Source organism: Balaenoptera musculus, chromosome 1, assembly GCF_009873245.2.
Source record: "Balaenoptera musculus isolate JJ_BM4_2016_0621 chromosome 1, mBalMus1.pri.v3, whole genome shotgun sequence".
Lineage (NCBI taxonomy): Eukaryota > Metazoa > Chordata > Mammalia > Artiodactyla > Balaenopteridae > Balaenoptera > Balaenoptera musculus.
The window spans coordinates 137,544,071-137,566,178 of NC_045785.1; the positions used below are offsets into that span (position 1 = coordinate 137,544,071).

The following is a 22,108-nucleotide window of genomic DNA, read 5'->3' on the forward strand; positions in this document are numbered from 1 at the left end:
GTTCTTCCCACTGCCTGGAATGCCCTTTACTCCATGTCCACATGGTGAGCTCCTACTTATCCTGCAAGGCATAAATTCTGGCTTAAATCTCCTTGCTTTATGAATTTTTCCTGGATTTCCTGAACTCAAAACATAGATAATTTTTCCTCCACTATGTTCCCAAAGAACTTTGTTCTCACCTCTATCATAGCATAAGTCATACTGCTGTTCATCATGCTAGAAGGTGAGCTCCTTGAGAATCAGTCTTGTAGCATATTGATCTGTATATTTCCAGTCATGTGCACAGTGCCAGGCACATGGGAGGCACTCAGGAAATATTTGTCAAATAAATAAATGAATAGGGCTTCCCTGGTGGTGCAGTGGTTAAGAATCTGCCTGCCAATGCAGGGGACACGGGTTCGAGCCCAGGTTGGGGAATATCCCACATGCCACAGAGAAACAAAGCCTGTGCGCCACAACTACTGAGCCTGTGCTCTAGAGCCCATGAGCCACAACTACTGAAGCCCGTGCACCTAGAGCCCATGCTCCACAACAAGAGAAGCCACTGCAATGAGAAGCCCATGCACCACAGCAAAGAGTAGCCCCCACTCGCCGCAACTAGAGAAAAGCCCGTGCGCAAAAACAAAGACCCAGTGGAGCCAAAAATAAAATAAAATAAATAAAAAATAAATAAATTACAGACAAAAAAGAATCTACCTGCCAATGCAGGGGACAAGGGTTCGAGCCCTGGTCCAGGAAGATTTAAAAAAAAAAAAAAAAAAAGAATAAAAGTGAGTACAGATAAACAAACTTAGCTAAGCACTGACTTGTAGGGGATTTTTTTGGTTGTTTGTTTGTTTGTTTTAAACTAATGAAATATTCATGTGGGTAAGTTCTTCAAGTGGGAGATATTAAGAGTAGACATACCAAAAGGAGATGCTTGGTTTCCAGGATCACTTTAAAAATCACATGAGATAGTACTTTGCAAAGGAACAAAGAAGTATGTAGATGTCAAATAATTGTCCTTCAGTAAATGATTTGTTATATCCCTTCTTAAGTAAATATTGATTATTGTTCTCTGAGATTCAGAGAGGCTGTGGTGGGAGTTGACATATTCATAGAGGCAAAGGAATACCTCCTGGGTGGTCATGGCTAATGTTTGTTGTTCCATTATATCTCCAAATTAGAGAATCCAGAATCTGCAGCCTACTCTTCTCCCACATGAATACTAACAGGAGAGATACAGCAAGCATCTCCTCATAATGCTTATGTTGTGTTTGGGTTTCAGATGCTTAGCCCCTTGTATGCTGAATTCCTGGATGAAGAGGACTACTGGTTTCTCATTTTTACAGTAAGAGGGACTTTGAGTTGGGGAGGAATCATGAGGTTGAGGAAAGAAAAGGCAGTAACTGCTCTTTTAAAAGTGCTGTTTGTTAAAGTAAATGAAATTTTGATTTTTCCTATGACATCTGGGGGTTGACATGGTCCCTGATGTTCTAAAGATAATCCTCTCAAGGAAAAAGATTCAAGTGCATAAGCTGACTTTGAAGAAGTCACATTCATATAGCATTTCTCCCTTATAGAAGATGAGTGTGATTTGAAGAGGGATGGCTGTGTGTGTGTGTGTGCATGTGTGCATGTGTGTGTGTGTGTGTGTGTGTGTGTAAGGAGCAATAGTTCTTAACAAATTGAAAATAATCAGACTCCATGTGCCAGGGAGGCACAGAAGGACTGGTGTAAAAATCTTGCCTCTGGTCTAGTTCCTGTAGCAAATGCTGTCTGCCCCCATCCCCTTCTCTTAGACTCAGAGCAGGCTCACCAGAACCAGGTGGCATCAAAGAGAATCTATAAGCAAAGAAGCGACCATTCTTCCTTATAAGAGATTTGAGGAATCTCTGGAGTTAAGCCAGGGTTTGGCTAACATGGAAGGAATGGAATCTATGCAGTGGCAAAAGATAGCTACTGAGGACTTGAAGCAAGGCGGGTCTCTCCGGCTAGAAAGGATGACTCCAGTGTTTCTGGCAGGTAAGGTCAGTCCCATAATTTTTTATCTTACACGTAAGCCACTGGGAAATATTAGTATTTAACATTTAGTGAGTATTTACTATGTGTCGGCACTGTGCAATGCAAAGATGACCTCATTTGATCTTCAAAATAATGTATGAAGTAGGTACAGAGTAACTGAGGCACAGAGAGGATAAATTACATTCTCAAGATCACACAGGAAGTGGCAGAGCCAGGATCTGAATCCAGACTGACTGACTGCTGAGGCCCCCACTGGATCTGAAGGGAGCCAGAGCTCTCAAGTTTGGCCAGACTCCTGCCCACCAAGCAACACCACAGTTACACTGACTACTTCATTTCATGCATCTGAAAAGCACGTTCCACCTCAGCACACCTCCCCCAGAATCAGGTCCAAAACACTTCCTTGAATATATTTTTAACGGCCACCTTCCTCCCAACATAACACACCAGTCACCCAGGCAGTGGAAAGAAGTGGTTAGGAGCACAGGCTCTCCTGTCCCAGAGATCTGGGTTACATCCTAGCTCTACTAGCAGCTGTGAGGACCTGAGCAATGTATCTAACCTCTCTTGAAGCCCCAGTTCTCTCATCTGTAAGATGGGAATAATAGGCTTGTTGTGAAGATGACCCAAGATCATCTATGAAAGTCATTAGCACAACATTTGGCAACAGTAAGAGTAGCCATTATTATTCAGATTGAACAAACAGCTTTAATTATCAATGCTGAGGCAGTCAGAGTACTGCAATATTTCTCAAACTTCAATGCACAATAAATACATTTGACTTCATGATCCAGAGAACATATACCTGTGTATAGATGTGAGCGTATATATAAAAAAAAATTTCACAAAGCAATACCTGCCCTTATTACTTAAGATGATACACTCTCATACTCTCTATTTTAGTCCATTTTATATTGTAAAAGCTGGTGATGACTCTATTTTTTGGCATACTATTGAGTCATGACCTTCACTTTGAAAAATATGGATACATATTAGTAAGCAAAAGCTTTGAATATTCATTTCCACCACTTCCTTGCTCTGTGAGCTTACTTGGCAAGTCACTTTATCTCCCTGAGCCTCCTTTCCTCATCTATAGAATGGGGATGATGGCACCGTTGAAAGCATTGAAGGTAATCCATTTGCACAGCAAGCAGGTCCTCAATAAGTAGTACTTGTTAGATTACACTAAAAAATGTAACCCTCAACTCTTAAAACTTTGATGTGCACTCTGTATACAAAACAGGATGCTTCGGATGCTTGTTCCTCAGAGCATGTTTGGGCGTGAGTTATTTAAATCTAGCATGAACAGGCCTTCTGTTTTACCTCAGGATTTCACCTTTTCTCTAATTCCCAAACATTCCAAATCCTCTCCTAGGGATCAAGAGTAAAGTGAAAGAATGGATGGCTGGTAAATTTGACCACATACATACTGGGCAAGGGACATTCCCTTGGTAGCCATGGAATGCCAGGGGTGGTCAGGAAGAGTGGGAATCACCTCCATGGAGATGCCCCCTCCCTCCCCCCAGCACACCCCATTACTTTCTCCACCAGTGCTTTTTTGAAATGCAAGTCTAACCCGATAAAAGGCCTCCTGTGCATTTGTCCAAGCTGGGGCCCTGACTCCCAGGTAGGCTGATGCCTCCACTCAGACTATCCCATAAACTCACTGAGCATCAGAGCTAGAATACTCTCATCTTTCATGTGGAGAAACTGAGCCTCAGCGTGGTAAGAAGACTTGCTCAAGGTTTCTCCACAAGGGAGGGATTGAGGCAGGACTAGAAACCTGGATTCTTTACAGCAATAATCCACTGCTTTTACCACTACAGATTCCCCTGGTGAGAGATGGTAATGATGGCAGTGACAATGCTGGCATAGGGACAAATGACATTCACAGGGCCACACCCCATATTCCTTCTAGACTGCACCAGTATAACCTCAAAAAGTACTTGACTGCCTTGGAGAGTTCCAGGGGAGCTGTGTGTGATTAGACTTACTCTAAACCCCAGAACTCACAACACAAATGAGTGTTTTGACCTTGGTAGGCAAGGCGCTGCTATTCTGCCATTGCCTAATACGTCATTAAAACTTCTCTTGCTGCCTCAGTCTTACTGCTCCATCTCATTTTGGATACAAAAAGGCATTCCCTCTCAATTCACCATGCATGCCTAGAAACAATGTACAGCTACCTCTAGAAAAACTAATTCACTCTCAAGGGACAATGATTCACAACTATGTATGATATTCAGTTATATATATGAGTTGTCAATTCTGAAAGTAATTTCCAAAGACAGAGCCAAGAAAGAGAAAAAGGTCTTAGCATGTTACTTGCCATCTGCTATCCATAAGTGCATCAAATTCTTTGACGCAGTAGCAGAATATGTGAAATGCATTTGCAGCTCCTCCCTATAATAGACGGGGTTTGAAGGGGTCAATATTCATTTGGATGAATTACTTCTTGTGTATGTGTTAACAATAAGTGCTTCTTTCAAAGTCATATCAGTTACCCGAGTATACCTTAGGCAGAAAATCTCCATGGGTCAGGTGTCTCCAAGAAGGGCAGAAGCCCCCATTCTGGAGGACAGGGGAGGCTGTGTTTTCTTGCTTCTAATTTGGCCTAGGAAACTTGTGTCCCTGTGTAAACATTCCATTAAAACACTATTGTCCTACTAAAATAACATTTTGAAGGCAATGCCTTCAAAAAAAGTACATGAATCTTTGAAACCAGAGTGGGCAACTAGATTCCATTCCTGTTTTTCCCTACTTGATAGACATAGAGAAAATGTCCTTTGAGGAACTCTGCTGTAAGTATCCAAAGGTGGCCATAGAGAAGATCAGTGATGACTACAAAATATATTGTGAAAAATCACCTCAAATAGGTAAGTGTTTAAACTCAGGGATAAATTTGAGACAACCAGGTAAGAGAGAATCTCCAAACTCAAGAGGCATAAGCCAAAAGAAGGATGGTCAGCAGAGAATGACCATGTCTTTATTCTCTCCTACAAAGCCAAAGAAGGGCATCATGAAAATCAGATGCAATTATAAATGAAGGAGGATGAGGATGAAATCGTTAATTCCTACCTTCTTACCTACTCATCACCCTGGGGTTTTAAATAATGCAGATTTGTCTTCTGCCAAGATTCCTGGAGTCAGAGATTTGTGGAAGGAGGTTTGTTGGGGGCGTGTCTTAGAAATAACAGCCATAGGGAGTGAGGAAAGCAGAACTGGGCAGATGTAGATGCTGAACTGTGAGGTAGTTATGATAAATGTCAGCAGATCCTATAGGAAGCTGTAAAGCTGGGATGGGCCTTCAGAGTTGTCCCTCACTGAGGCAAGAAACTTTTGTATCTTCTCATTGACTCAAATGTGGCTGCCTTTGGGAGGACATAACCTCAGGCTGGGCAGTGCCCTTTGGCCAAGACCACTTCCAGAGGGGACCTGAGCTGTGAGTGTCAGCAGCCAATGACTCCAGGCAGCTGGGGGAATGAGTGCTTTGCTCCTAAAGAAAGGAGCTAAGCCATGCCCACAGAACTCAGTACTGTCCACTTGCTTTGTAAGGAAATTTTACCCATCTTGGAACAGTTCTTCCAGGAGTCTGATTGGTTTCTTTTCCTAGGGAACTTATGCAAGAAAGGCTGACAAACTTTACTACAGCTTGTCTGGAGATCACAACAAATACTTCTCCCTGCTTTGCTACCCATGATAGATTCCTTTTATGCTCAGATAGTGGCTCTGCTGGTCTTGGGGGGCTAACTTGGCAAGATAACATAGACTTTCATCCCTGAGAACATGAGCCCCTGGTTATCATGACTTCTCAGGCTGTGACTGCTCACTTGTTAATTTATCATTAAAATTGGACAAGGGAATACCAAGAGTGCCAAATGAAAGCTCCCCTGCCCCTGCTGCATAACTGATGACCCTAATGATTATAGTCAATTGCCCTGTCAGTGTGGTGACTCCTTTGCTTGTCTGCTAGCCTCTTGGCATAAGAAACTTGAAGTGATTGAGCTCCTACTGTGTCCCTAGTAGAAGCATTCCCACTCTGGGAACCAGGACCTCTAGGCTGGTTCTGTCCTACACAGGAGCCACTAGCCCCATGTGGCCATTGAGCTCTTGATGTGTAGCTGGTACCAATAGGTTAAATAAAATATATGACTAAAATTAATTTCACTCTCTTCCTTTTAGCTTTTTAAATTTGACTACTAGAAATTTTTAAATTGTATACATGGTGTACATTATATTTCTATTGGACAGTGCTGGTCTAGACCCACAGAACCTAAAGTTGTAAGGATTAAAATTTTCCCTAAGTAAATCACTGTTACTGATGATAAATGGATCTCTTCTACTTTCATCCCTTGATTCTCATACTCAATATTCAACTTACTGGGGCCACAGCACCATGTAATATTCTTCAGTTTATCCTGGAGGACGTGTCCCAAGGTATCATCTCCAAGCTGGTTTCACAGCTAGACCTTCAAAAAAATGGTTGTTACTCTACCAGGCCAGCAGCTCTCACAGGTGACAAAACTAGTGAACCCCATTACCATATGCCCATTGCCGACCTCCTTTACTGTAAGTGTATCCCTTGATCAGAAGCAATGTTATGTGGGATCCTATTCAGGAGATCAAACACTTGTAAGCCCCCAAACATCAATGCTGACTGAAGCCTTGAAGTTAGAAATACATGTCAGTTCCAGTCCAGATGAACAGTTGCCGCCTCTGGAGTAAAAATGTCCAATGTCATCAACTTGTTACCAAGTGGGTAGTTGGTTTTCTACAAGCAACGTTGAAATATGTGAGTTTAGCATTTGTCTTTGTTGCTGGCAAGTTGAGCGTTTGGCTGCATTGGTAGCTAAGTCAGCCTTGGTGAGTGTGGGGCTCATGCTACTGGGTCCATACGCAGCCTCCATCCCTGCAACCTACATGCTCTGTTCATGAGCTCATTGTGCCAATGCTAGGGTGGATTATGACAGAGCCTTGATGATATCAACTGGCTAAGTCACTCTGTCTTCTTGGCTGTTTGGTGCCTCTTTCATAGTGGTTGTTTATTGATGGGCTTTACGATACAATACAAAGGTCTTCATACTTCAAATACATATATATTCAGATCATCTATTTCTTCTTGTATGATTTTTGGCAAACTGTGTCTTTCAAGGAATTGATCCATTTCATCTATGTTATTAAATTTGTGGGATAGAATTGTTCTGAGTATTCTTTTCTTATCCTTTTAATATCCATGGTATCTGTAGTGATATTCTTGCTTTCATTTCTGATATTACTAATCTGTGTCCTCTCTCTGTTTTTCTTAGTCTAGCTAGAGACTTGTTGATATTATTGATCTTTTCAAAAAGCCAGGTTTTGTTTTCATTGATTTTCTCCATTGATTTCCTGCTTACAATTTCATTGATTTCTGCTCTAAGTTCTATTATTTCTTTTATTCTGCTTACTTTGGATTTTAATTGCTCTTCTATTGTGGGTTTCCTAAGGTGGAAACTTAGATGATTGATTTAGATGATCTTTCTTTTATTCTAATATATGCATTCAATGCTCTAAATTTCCCTCTAAGTACTGCTTTTACTGCATCTCCCAAATTTTGATAACTTTTAATTTTTATTTAGTTTAAAATATTTGTAAGATTTCTTCTTTGACCCACGTGTTATTAGATGTATATTTTTAAGTCTCCATGTGTTTTGAGATTTTCCAACTATCTTTCTGTTATTGATTTCTAGTTTAATTGCATTATAGTCTGACAGCAGATGTATAATTTCTATTCATTTAAAACTTTCTAAGTATGCTTATGGCCCAGAATGTGGTCTGTGTTGGTGAATGTCTTATGTGAGCTTGAGTGAAATGTGTATTCTGCTGTTGTTTGGTAAAGTAGATTGTAACTATCTAGTTGACTGATCTATTTGATTGATGGTGTTGTTGAGTTCAGCTAGGTGCTTATCGATATTCTGCCTGCTGGATCTGCCCATTTATCATAGAGGGGTGTTGAAGTCTCCAACTATGAAAGTGGATTTACATATTTCTCCTTGCAGTTTTATCACACCTAGAGCTCTTGTTCTGGTCACATAATTTGACACTCCATTATGCACATACATGTTAAAAATTGTTATATCTTCTTAGAGAATTGACCCCTTTATCATTATGTAATACTCTTCTTCATCCCTGATAACATTCCTTTCTCTGAAGGCTGTTCTGTATAAAATTAATACTCTTGCTTTCTTCTGATTAGTATTAGCTTGGTGTACTTTCTCTATCTATTTACTTAGAATCTATGAGTTTTTATTTGTAAAGCTGGTATCTTGTAGCTAATATATAGTCGTATCTTGTGTTTTGACCCACCTTGACAATCTCTGTTCTTACTTGATGCATTTAGACTGTTAACATTCAAAGTGATTATTGATATAGTTGGTTTAATATCTACAATATTTGTTACTGTTTTCTATTTCTTGCCCTTGTTCTGTGTTATTATTTTTTTCTTCCACTGTTTTTCTGCCTTTTGTGATTTTAATTAAGCATCTTATATTATTACATTTCCTCTCCTTTCTTAGCATATTGGCTATACATTTTTTTGTTTTTACTTTTTTAGTAGTTGTCCTAGAGTTTGCAATATACATTTACGACTAATGTAAGTCCACTTTTAAGTAACACTATACCACTCACAGGTAGTGTGAGTACTTTATAATAACAAAACAATCTAATTCCTTCCTTCAGTCCCTGATATCATGGCTGTCATTCATATATATTTGGCCCACCTAGGCATATATATAATTGAATACATTATTGCTATTATTATTTTGAACAAACTGTTATCTATTAGGTCAATTAAGGAAAAGAAAAACAGTTTTTATCTGCATTATTCCTTCTTTGATGCTCTCCCTTTCTTTATGTGATCTGAATTTCTTATCTATATTTCTTCTTTCTAATGAGTTTCTTTTAATGTTTTTTGCAAGGCTAATCTACTGGCAACAAATTTCCTCGTTTTTGGTTTGTCTGAGAAATTCTTTATTTCTCTTTACTTTTGAAGGATAATTTTACAGGATACAGAATTCTAGGTTGGTGGGTTGTTGTTTTTTTTTTCCTCAAAACTTTAAATATGTCACTCCACTCTCTTGCCTGCATGGATTCTGAGAAGTCAGATGTATTGGGTTGGCCAAAGGATTCATTCAGTGTTTTGCCCATAAGATGACTCTAGTAGCACATAGATGTCTTTAACTTCATTCAAAACAATTTTGTTAGATTGTATATGACAGCTGTCATATCAGCGTGCATTTTAAAAAAGACATCAATATTGATGAATTTTTGTGTAGCCATTTTAATATTGAAGATGGAATTTTAAAAGCAACATTTTCAGCATATTTAGCTTTATTATTTCAAGAAAGGTAAAAACGCAACCGAAAGGCAAAAAAAGATTTGTGCAGTGTATGGAGAAGGTGCTGTGACTGATCAAACGTGTCAAAAGTGGTTTGCAAAGTTTCATGCTGGAGATTTCTCACTGGACGATGCTCCACGGTCGGGTAGACCAGTTGAAGTTGATAGCAATCAAATAGAGACACTAACTGAGAACAAATCAATGTTATACCACACAGAAGATAGCCAACATACTCAAAATATCCAAATCAAGCGTTAAAAATCATTGCACCAGCTTGGTTATGTTAATCGCTTTGATGTTTGGGTTCCACATAAGTTAAGTGAGAAAAACCTCCTTGACAGTATTTCTGCCTGCAGTTCTCTACTTAAACATAATGAAAATGTTCCGTTTTTAAAACAAGTTGTGACAGGTAATGAAAAGTGGATACTGTACAATAATGTGGAACGGAAGAGATTGTGGGGCAAGTGAAATGAACCACCAACTACACCAAAGGCCAGTCTTCATCCAAAGAAGGTGATGTTGTGTATAGGGTACTGGAAGGGAGTCCTCTACTATGAGCTCCTTCCGGAGAACCAAATGATTAATTCCAAAAAGTACTGCTTCCAATTAGACCAACTGAAAGCAGCACTCGACGAAAAGCGTCTGGAATTAGTCAACAGAAAACGCATAATCTTCCATCAGGATAACGCAAGATTGCATGTTTCTCTGATTACCAGGCAAAAACTGTTACAGCTTGGCTGGGAAGTTCTGATTCATCTGCCGTATTCACCAGACATTGCACCTTCGGATTTCCATTTATTTCGGTCTTTACAAAATTCTCTTAATGGAAAAAAATTGCAATTCCTTGGAAGACTGCAAAAGGCAATTCTTTGGTCAAAAAGATAAAAAGTTTGGGGAAGATGAAATTATGAAGTTGCCTGGAAAATGGCAGAAGGTAGTGGAACAAAAATGTGAATACTTTGTTCAATAAAGTTCTTGGTGAAAATGAAGAATGTGTCTTTTATTTTTACTTAAAAACCGAATGCACTTTTTGGCTAACCCAATAATTCTTATGTTTATTCCTCTATAATTAGGATGTTTTTTCCCCTGGCTTCTTTCAGGATTTTTTAAAATCTTTGACTTTCTGTAGATTGAAAAATGATATGCCTGGGTGTAGTTTTTTGGCATTTACTTTGCTTGGTGTTCTCTGAGCTTCCTGGATCTGTGTGTTGGTTTCTGACATTATTTGACAGGAAGGATTCTCAGTCATTATTGTTTCAAATATTTCTTCTGTTTCTTTCACTCTTCTCCTTCTTGTATTCCCATTAAACATATGTTATACCTTTTGTGAAGTTGTTCCACGGTCCTTGGATATTTTGTTCTGTTTTTTGTTGTTGTTGTTGTTGTTGTTGTTTTTTGTCTTTGTGTTCTTTGTCTTTCAGTTTTGGAGTTTTCTATTGAGATATCCTCAAGCTCAAAGATTCTCTGCTCAGCTGTTTTCAGCTTTCTAATGAGCCCATCAAAGGCATTCTTAATTTCTGTTAGTGTTTTTTATCTCTAGTTTTTCTTTTTGGTCCTTTCTTAGGATTTCCACCTCTCTGCTTATATGCTCATCTGTTCTTGCATGCTCTCTATTCATTAGAGCTCTCAGCATATTAGTTATAGTTGTTTTAAATTTTTGTTCTTTTATTTCCAACATCCCTGCCATGTCTGGTTCTTCTGCTTCCTCTTGTCTTCAAATTGTGAGGTTTTTTTTTTATTTTGGTATAACTTGTAATTTTTTTCTTGATAGCCAGATATGATGTATTGGGTAAAACAAACTGTTGTAAATAGGCCTTTAGTATTGTGATAGTGAGGTGCGGAGGGAGGACAAGCATTCTATATTTCTAGTTATCAGTCACAGAGCCTATGCCTCTGGTTAAAAGAATCAGGAAATTAACTCTGATACATTACTACCATTTAATTTTCAGGCTGTATTCAAGTTTCACCAAATGTCTCTTTAGTATCCTTTAGTATGAAGAGTTCCTCAGATTTTCTTTGACTTTTATATCTTTGACACTTTTGAAGATTGCAAACTGATTTTTTTTTTTAAAGATTTGATGAAAGTTCATAATAATGCAGTTGACAAGAAAATTAGTTATTTCTGAGATATACATTTTAAAGTAATAACTAGGATTATTACTTATAACATTTACCAGAAAATATAAGATTTTTAGAAATTTCATGTAATGTCTGAAACATTTATATTAACATATTTCCATACATATTTCCATACAAATACAAATATAAGATTTTTAGAAATTTCATGTAATGTGTGAAACATTTACATTAACATATTTCCATACAAATACCCCAGTGAAAGTTTAGTATTAGTTGTTTTGTTTGTTTGTTTTTTTATACTGCAGGTTCTTATTAGGCATCAATTTTATACACATCAGTGTATACATGTCAATCCCAATCGCCCAATTCAGCACACCACCATCCCCACCCCACTGCAGTTTTCCCCCCTTGGTGTCCATATGTCCATTCTCTACATCTGTGTCTCAACTTCTGCCCTGCAAACCGGCTCATCTGTACTATTTTTCTAGGTTCCACATACATGCATTAATATACGATATTTGTTTTTCTCTTTCTGATTTACTTCACTCTGTATGACAGTCTCTAGATCCATCCACGTCTCAACAAATGACTCAATTTCGTTCCTTTTTATGGCTGAGTAATATTCCATTGTATATATGTACCACATCTTCTTTATCCATTCGTCTGTTGATGGGCATTTAGGTTGCTTCCATGACTTGGCTATTGTAAATAGTGCTGCAATGAACATTCGGGTGCATGTGTCTTTTTGAATTACGGTTTTCTCTGGGTATATGCCCAGTAGTGGGATTGCTTGGTCATATGGTAATTCTATTTTTAGTTTTTTAAGGAACCTCCATATTGTTCTCCATAGTGGCTGTATCAATTTACATTCCCACCAACAGTGCAAGAGGGTTCCCTTTTCTCCACACCCTCTCCAGCATTTGTTGTTTGTAGATTTTCTGATGATGCCCATTCTAACTGGTGTGAGGTGATACCTCATTGTAGTTGTGATTTGCATTTCTCTAATAATTAGTGATGTTGAGCACCTTTTCATGTGCTTCCTGGCCGTCTGTATGTCTTCTTCGGAGAAATGTCTATTTAGGTCTTCTGCCCATTTTTGGATTGGGGTGTTTGTTTCTTTAATATTGAGCTGAATGAGCTGTTTATATATTTTGGAGATTAATCCTTTGTCCGTTGATTCGTTTGCAAATATTTTCTCCCATTCTGAGGGTTGTCTTTTCGTCTTGTTTATGGTTTCCTTTGCTGTGCAAAAGCTTTGAAGTTTCATTAGGTCCCATTTGTTTATTTTTGTTTTTATTTCCATTACTCTAGGAGGTGGATCAAAAAAGATCTTGCTGTGATTTTTGTCAAAGAGTGTTCTTCCTATGTTTTCCTCTAAGAGTTTTATAGTGTCCAGTCTTATATTTAGGTCTCTAATCCATTTTGAGTTTATTTTTGTGTATGGTGTTAGGGAGTATTCTAATTTCATTCTTTTACATGTAGCTGTCCAGTTTTCCCAGCACCACTTATTGAAGAGACTGTCTTTTCTCCATTGTACATCTTTGCCTCCTTTGTCATAGATTAGTTGACCATAAGTGCGTGGGTTAATCTCTGGGCTTTCTATCTTGTTCCATTGATCTATGTTTCTGTTTTTGTGCCAGTACCATATTGTCTTGATTACTGTAACTTTGTAGTATAGTCTGAAGTCAGGGAGTCTGATTCCTCCAGCTCCATTTTTTTCCCTCAAGACTGCTTTGGCTATTCGGGGTCTTTTGTGTCTCCATACAAATTTTAAGATGATTTGTTCTAGCCCCATAAAAAATGCCATTGGTAATTTGATAGGGATTGCATTGAATCTGTAGATTGCTTTGGGTACTATAGTCATTTTCACAGTACTGATTCTTCCAATCCAAGAACATGGTATATCTCTCCATCTGTTGGTATCATCTTTAATTTCTTTCATCAGTGTCTTATAGTTTTCTGCATACAGGTCTTTTGTCTCCCTAGGTAGGTTTATTCCTAGCTATTTTATTCTTTTTGTTGCAATGGTAAATGGGAGTGTTTCCATAATTTCTCTTTCAGATTTTTCATCATTAGTGTATAGGAATGCAAGAGATTTCTGTGCATTAATTTTGTATCCTGCAACTTTACCATATTCATTAATTAGCTCTAGCAGTTTTCTGGTGGCAGTTTTAGGATTCTCTATGTATAGTATCATGTCATCTGCAAACAGTGACAGTTTTACTTCTTCTTTTCCAATTTGTATTCCTTTTATTTCTTTTTCTTCTCTGATTGCCGTGGCTAGGGCTTCCAGAAATATGTTGAATAATAGTGGTGAGAGTGGACATCCTTGTCTCGTTCCTGATCTTAGAGGAAATGCTTTCAGTTTTTCACCATTGAGAATGATGTTTGCTGTAGGTTTGTCATATATGGCCTTTATTATGTTGAGGTAGGTTCCCTCTATGCCCACTTTCTGGAGAGTTTTTATCAGAAATGGGTGTTGAATTTTGTCAAAAACTTTTTCTGCATCTATTGAGATGATCATATGGTTTTTATTCTTCAGTTTGTTAATATGGTGTATCACATTGATTGATTTGCGTATATTGAAGAATCCTTGCATCCCTGGGATAAATCCCACTTGATCGTGGTGTATGATCCTTTTAATGTGTTGTTGGATTCTGTTTGCTAGTATTTTGTTGAGGATTTTTGCATCTATATTCATCAGTGATATTGGTCTGTAATTTTCTTTTTTCGTAGTGTCTTTGTCTGGTTTTGGTATCAGGGTGATGGTGGCCTCATAGAATGAGTTTGGGAGTGTTCCTTCCTCTGCAATTTTTTGGAAGAGTTTGAGAAGGATAGGTGTTAGCTCTTCTCTAAATGTTTGATAGAATTCACCTGTGAAGCCATCTGGTCCTGGACTTTTGTTTGTTGGAAGATTTTTAATCACAGTTTCAATTTCATCACTTGTGATTGGTCTGTTCATATTTTCTGTTTCTTCCTGGTTCAGTCTTGGAAGGTTATACCTTTCTAAAAATTTGTCCATTTCTTCCAGGTTGTCCATTTTATTGGCATAAAGTTGCTTGTAGTAGTCTCTTAGGATGCTTTGTATTTCTGCGGTGTCTGTTGTAACTTCTCCTTTTTCATTTCTGATTTTATTGATTTGAGTCCTCTCCCTCTTTTTCGTGATGAGTCTGGCTAATGGCTTATCAATTTTGTTTATCTTCTCAAAGAACCAACTTTTAGTTTTATTGATCTTTGCTATTGTTTTCTTTGTTTCTATTTCATTTATTTCTGCTCTGATCTTTATGATTTCTTTCCTTCTGCTAACTTTGGGTTTTGTTTGTTCTTCTTTCTCTAGTTTCTTTAGGTGTAAGGTTAGATTGTTTACTTGAGATTTTTCTTGTTTCTTTAGGTAGACTTGTATAGCTATAAACTTCCCTCTTAGAACTGCTTTTGCTGCATCCCATAGGTTTTGGGTCGTCGTGTTTTCATTGTCATTTGTCTCTAGGTATTTTTTGATTTCCTCTTTGATTTCTTCAGTGATCTCTTGGTTATTTAGTAACGTAGTGTTTAGCCTCCATGTGTTTGTCTTTTTTACATTTTTTTCCCTGTAATTCATTTCTAATCTCATAGCGTTGTGGTCAGAAAAGATGCTTGATATGATTTCAATTTTCTTAAATTTACTGAGGCTTGATTTGTGACCCAAGATGTGATCTATCCTGGAGAATGTTCCGTGTGCACTTGAGAAGAACGTGTAATCTGCTGTTTTTGGATGGAATGTCCTATATATATCAATTAAATCTATCTGGTCTATTGTGTCATTTAAAGCTTCTGTTTCCTTATTTATTTTCATTTTGGATGATCTGTCCATTGGTGTAAGTGAAGTGTTAAAGTCCCCCACTATGATTGTGTTACTGTTGATTTCCTCTTTTATAGCTGTTAGCAGTTGCCTTATGTATTGAGGTGCTCCTATGTTGGGTGCATATATATTTATAATTGTTATGTCTTCTTCTTGGATTGATCCCTTGATCATTATGTAGTGTCCTTCCTTGTCTCTTGTAACATTCTTTATTTTAAAGTCTATTTTATCTGATATGAGTATAGCTACTCCAGCTGTCTTTTAATTTCCATTTGCATGGAATATCTTTTTCCATCCCCTCACTTTCAGTCTGTATGTGTCCCTAGATTTAAAGTGGGTCTCTTGTAGACAGCATATATATGGGTCTTGTTTTTGTATCCATTCAGCCAGTCTATGTCTTTTGGTTGGGGCATTTAATCCATTCACGTTTAAGGTAATTATCGATATGTATGTTCCTATGACCATTTTCTTAATTGTTTTGGGTTTGTTTTTGTAGGTCCTTTTCTTCTCTTGTGTTTCCCACTTAGAGAAGTTCCTTTAGCATTTGTTGTAGAGCTGGTTTGGTGGTGCTGAATTCTCGTAGCTTTTGCTTGTCTGTAAAGCTTTTGATTTCTCCATCAAATCTAAATGAGATCCTTGCCGGGTAGAGTAATCTTGGTTGTAGGTTCTTCCCTTTCATCACTTTAAATATATCATGCCATTCCCTTCTGGCTTGCAGAGTTTCTGCTGAGAAATCAGCTGTTAACCTTATGGGAGTTCCCTTGTATGTTATTTGCCGTTTTTCCCTTGCTGCTTTCAATAATTTTTCTTTGTCTTTAATTTTTGCCACTTTGATTACTATGTGTCTCGGCGTGTTTCTCCTTGGGTTTATCCTGTATGGGACTCTCTGCGCTTCCTGGACTTGGGTGGCTATTTCCTTTCCAATGTTAGGGAAGTTTTCGACTATAATCTCTTCAAATATTTTCTCTGGTCCTTTCTCTCTCTCTTCCCCTTCTGGGACCCCTATAATGCGAATGTTGTTGCATTTAATGTTGTCCCAGAGGTCTCTTAGGCTGTCTTCATTTCTTTTCATTCTTTTTTCTTTACTCTGTTCCGCAGCAGTGAATTCCACCATTCTGTCTTCCAGGTCACTTATCCATTCTTCTGCCTCAGTTATTCTGCTATTGATTCCTTCTAGTGTAGTTTTCATTTCAGTTATTGTATTGGTCATCTCTGTTTGTTTGTTCTTTAATTCTTCTAGGTCTTTGTTAATCATTTCTTGCATCTTCTCAATCTTTGCCTCCATTCTTATTCCGAGGTCCTGGATCATCTTCACTATCATTATTCTGAATTCTTTTTCTGGAAGGTTGCCTATCTCCACTTCATTTAGTTGTTTTTCTGGGGTTTATTCTTGTTCCTTCATCTGGTACATAGCCCTCTGCCTTTTCATCTTGTCTATCTTTCTGTAACTGTGGTTTTTGGTCCACAGGCTGCAGGATTGTAGTTTTTCTTGCTTCTGCTGTCTGCCCTCTGGTGGTTGAGGCTATCTAAGAGGCTTGATGGGAGGCTCTGGTGGTGGGTAGAGCTGACTGTTGCTGTGGCAGTCAGAGCTCAGTAAAACTTTAATCCACTTGACTGTTGATGGGTGGGGCTGGGTTCCCTCCCAGTTGGTTGTTTGGCCTGAGGCAACCCAACACTGGAGCCTACCTGGGCTCTTTGGTGGGGTTAATGGCAGACTCTGGGAGGGCTCACGCCAAGGAGCACTTCCCAGAACCTCCGCTGCCAGTGTCCTTGTCCCCACGGTGAAACAGAGCCACTCCCCGCCTCTGCAGGAGACCCCCCAACACCAGCAGGTGGGTCTGGTTCAGTCTCCCCCAGGGTCACTGCTCCTTCCCCTGGGTCCTGATGTGCACACTACTTTGTGTGTGCCCTCCAAGAGTGGGGTCTCTGTTTCCCCCAGTCCTGTCGAAGTCCTGCAATCAATTCCCACTAGGCTTCAAAGTCTGATTCTCTAGGAATTCCTCCTCCCGTTGCCGGACCCCTAGGTTGGGAAGCCTGACGTGGGGCTCAGAACCTTCACTCCAGTGGGTGGACTTCTGTGGTATAAGTGTTCGCCAGTCTGTGAGTCACCCACCCAGCAGTTATGGGATTTGATTTTACTCTGATTGCGCCCCTCCTACCGTCTCACTGTGGCTTCTCCTCTGTCCTTGAACGTGGGGTATCCTCCCTGGTGAAGTCCAGGGTCTTCCTGTCAATGATTGTCCAGCAGCCAGTTGTGATTCTGGTGCTCTCGCAAGAGGGAGTGAGAGCACGTCCTTCTACTCCGCCATCTTGGTTAATCCTCCACAAGCTGATTTTTATAGATGTCCCTTAGTTCGTGTTTATCTGATGTTTCCTCATGATTAAACTTGGAGTACGCATTCAGTTATTTAGAAATTTCATGCAGTCCATTTCAGTATAGCAGGTGGTACATAATTTTGCCTTTTTCATTACTGGTGATGTTTCGTTTGATCACTTAGTTAAGGTGGTGCCTCCCAGGGCTGTCCACTGTGAATTTAATCTTTTCCCTTTGTAATGAATAAATATTGTGGGGGCCGGTTACTTTGGAATTATGTAAATATCTCATTTTTCATCACACTTTCAATTTATTCGATAGATAGATAGATAGATATCTGTATGGGCTCAGTGTTTACTGATTTTATTCAATGGGTTTAATCCATTACTACAATTATTTATTCTGATGCTCAAATTGTCCCCAATTTGGTCACTGGCAGTCCCTTCAAAGCTAGCTTCTGTTTCCTTTTGACATGTCTCTTGATCATGTTCTTGCTTTCTTCTATGAGATGTACTCTCCCTGCTCAAGCCCTAGAATCAGCCATTTCTCCAAAGACCATGGTTTCTTTTCTCAAAGATTGGTATTTTGAAGTCAAGATCCAGGAATTAAGGTTAACTTTTTGCTATTGTGGTGTCACTGCAATCAGGTTTTCTCAATAGACAGAGCTAGAGAACATACGTGCATGTGCATGTGTGTCTGTGTGTATGTGTACACACAGACACACACACACATATAACCATAACCATATATATATATATATATATATAACCATATATATATATATAACCATGAGATCACACCAATTCAATCCAACACCACTGGGCTCATTCTACTTTTCTCCTTTTCCATATTTTTACCTCTCTTCTCTGACAATGTGAAACCTGACTTCCATTGTCCTATATTTAATTACTTATTTGATTAACCCTCTCTATGTAAGTAATCTCCTAACTCCACTGTCACCCCATTTCCTTCTCCGGTGCTCTCCTACACTTACTTGGGCTCCAACACCTTATACCAGGCCACCTCCATGCATGGGCACCCTCCTCACCTTGCTTTAATTTCTACACCACTTTCAGGATGCTCCTTTATGGGGAAACTTTTCTCACTCTGCTCTCTCTGATTACGTGTGCCAAGATGCTGTTACATGTGGCCACCCTCCTCATGCCATTGGGGCTCTGACTCCCCACCTGGCTATCTTTCCATAAGATACCTGGCTATCTTTCCATAGGAATGCCTTCCTTATCCTTTTTAGGCACTGATTTTCTACACAGGCTGCACCCATTCCCTGTGTAGACTCCCTTCTCATCTTGCTTGGACTGTGCCACCTCCTACAAGGTAGTGACTTTTTTTTTTTTTTAACATTTTGGAAATTCTTTCTTTTTTTTTAATTTTTAAAAAAATTTATTTATTTATTTATTTATTTATTTATTTATTTATTTATTTATTTATTTTTGGCTGTGTTGGGTCTTCATTTCTGTGCAAGGGCCCTCTCCAGTTGCGGCGAGCAGGGGCCACTCTTCATCGCGGTGCGCGGGCCTCCCACTGTCGCGGCCTCTCCCATTGCGGAGCATAGGCTCCAGGTGCACAGGCCCAGCAGCCGTGGCTCACGGGCCTAGTTGCTCCGCGGCATGCGGGATCCCCCCAGACCACAGCTCGAACCCGTGTCCCCTGCATTGGCAGGCAGACTCCCAACCACTGCGCCACCAGGGAAACCCCGGTAGTGACCTTTTAACATGGACATCTTCAACCTGCTCAGGTTCTGACATCCTATCCTGGGCCACACCTGATAGGATTATCTTCCTCATTCTGCTCAAGTTCCAACACTCTATGCTGGCCTGTTCCCCTGTCCCCCAACATGGATGCCCTTCTCACCCCACGGGGAGTCCCCATGCTGGGCCACCCTTTATGTGGATGCCATACTAATCCTGCTTAAGTTTGGAGTTCTCCAATCCAAATTTCCCTTCATGTGGATACCCTCATCATTGAGGTTGGCTTTCAGCACCCAGTGTAGGGCAGTGCTTCCGTGGGGAAGTCCTCCTGACCCTGTTTGAGATCTGACTTCCCACAGGGCCATTGTGACTCTTTCTACCTTTTGGTGCTAACATCTCCCTGTTGTACCCTTACTAATGGTTTTAGAACTTAATTGTGTGGGGTATGATGCCATCACTTCAGTCTCTTAAGGGTGGCACTAGTCTCTGCCATTATCCTCAGGATATGATAATTGTTTTTAACATCTTTACTAAGGGGTGGGGGAGAGTTTCAGAGACTTCCACTTGATCTTTCTTGCCATGATAACTCTTATTCCTCAGGCTAAGAAAATAATGTGACAATCCTGTCAACTACCAAGTAATTCCAAATATATATGTAGAGATTGGAGAAATGACTACTGGGTGGATCTGTGGACCCAGTGGACCAACTGTGAGCTGGACCTGGGCCAGGATTCCATTTATTACCTAACCCTCATAAACACCTTCTCTAGTTAGATCAATGATGGCATTCTGGGGATCCAGATAATAGTGCTAACTGGCACCCTGTGTCCAATAGTCCTTGAAATGACTGGATCTTTCCCTTCCACAGGTGCACAGCTAATGGAGTAAATGGCCAAAGTTGTCCTTGGAGAGGGACTGTGGGGTGTCATTAGCATACACTTCCCATAGTGTCATAGGGTCTTCATGGAGACCTTTTTTAAGTCAGTGGATTTCAAGTCTGAAAATTGACTCAGGTCTAAAAACTGGGCAAGGGATTTGACTTTTTCTGGTACAACTGCTCTCAGTCCCTAATTCATCCTCGGTGTCTTTTAGTTGTATATATTAAGCAGTAATTTTGTTGACTGCCCATCTATTTAACCTCTAGGAACAGCATGTTCTATTAACCATACGCACACCTGAGGGTCAGGTCCTCCTAGCTGCCACTCTCACTTTATTGCCTACTATAATAATAGCACCTTCCTTACTTCTGATAGTAAAGTGCCTCAACCTCTTTGATTTGGGGATTCTATCCCTGTTGCTATTAGAGAACTCAATTTGGTAATAGTCATCTGTGACCTACAGAAGCAAGTGTGTTGGAAAACTTGGAGCTGGTGTGTTAAGAATATGCACACTACAACCTGCTGAATGAGAAGGCACAAGCCACCCACACGGGGTAGCAGGCAGCTCCCTGGACATCCAAACTCCCACTTTGGTGAAGTGAAAACCCCAGAGTCATTTTGACTAAAGATGCAGGATCAATACACTCACATAAAGGAAGTAAAGTTTATTACTTACAGGTTTATTACTCACAAGTCCCAAAATGGGGGCACAGTGAGCCAAGGGAAGGGCAGTCCTCTCTGCCAGGTCACAAGCAAACAGGAGAGAGAGCAAGCAGGGTAACAAATATCTATTACTTACAAGGAGGTTGGGGGTGGCAGTCACTAATTTTTCTCGGGCCCAACTCCAAGTGGTCACTTTTAAAGGTCCCCTGGGGAAAGCAAGGCAGGAACTTGGGACAGGAAACCTAAGCTCAGGTCCTTATTTAAATGTCCAGATTCTGAGTGTAAGGGGGGTTGTCATACTGCACAGTGTCGAGGCAGCAACTCAAAATGACTGTTTTCTCATCACAATTGACCCTGTGATGCCTAGGCATTACTCTTTAGGGAAAATCATGGGTACTGTTTTGAGTGATGGAGATATTAAAAGCCACTGGCATGGTTTTGGTCACCCAATGGATGAAACATTTGAGCAAAACAAAAATGCCAATCAACAATATCAATAGGCAAGTGATAATTTGAAATCCTGTCCATAACCATTCCCTCCATTTGTTGGGGTCCATCCAAGAAAATAAATCAAAACCACTGGATAAGGTTAAGGTAGGTATTTGATTGAAAACTTGGATGGGATTATGGAATATTTGTACCTGTTGGGCCGTCTTTTGTAAATTTGTCTGAATTAGTGTGGAATTTATTTATTTATTTATTTATTTATTTATTTATTTATTTTTGGCTGCTTTGGGTCTTCGTTTCTGTGCGAGGGCTTTCTCTAGTTGCGGCAAGCGGGTGCCACTCTTCATCGCGGTGCGCGGGCCTCTCACTATCGCGGCCTCTTTTGTTGCGGAGCACAGGCTCCAGACGCGCAGGCTCAGTAGTTGTGGCTCACGGGCCTAGTTGCTCCGCGGCATGTGGGATCTTTCCAGACCAGGGCTCGTACCCGTGTCCCCTGCATTAGCAGGCAGATTCTCAACCACTGCGCCACCAGGGAAGCCCCCTGGTGTGGAATTATTAACGTACATACAGCAAGTGGTACCCTTTGCAGCACCTATACCTCCTTCCTTGGCCAGTAGGTAAATGGTCATCCAGAACCATCTGCGCCAAAGAATCACGTTGTCGTTGCATTAAGGCTGGGCTTTGGTATAGCAGCCCATTGTGCTTGGCCAGGGTGGCTGACAGGTTGGTGTTTGCCTTAATGATTTGTTGTTGCATCTCTATAGTGGTGTTGCCTAACCCAGTTCTTGGGAGGGATAGTAGCAG

At 39.9% G+C, this 22,108-nt stretch overlaps 1 protein-coding gene across 1 annotated transcript in view; it reads left to right on the top strand.

Moving 5' to 3' along the window:
* The window catches only part of LOC118880314 (regulator of G-protein signaling protein-like), a 97,962-nt gene that overhangs the window by 36,107 nt on the left and 39,747 nt on the right, over positions 1 to 22,108 (top strand). The window contains 3 exon segments of the mRNA XM_036823968.1: positions 1,268 to 1,330; positions 1,782 to 2,004; positions 4,773 to 4,880. Coding sequence (XP_036679863.1) covers positions 1,268 to 1,330; positions 1,782 to 2,004; positions 4,773 to 4,880 — 394 coding nt within the window.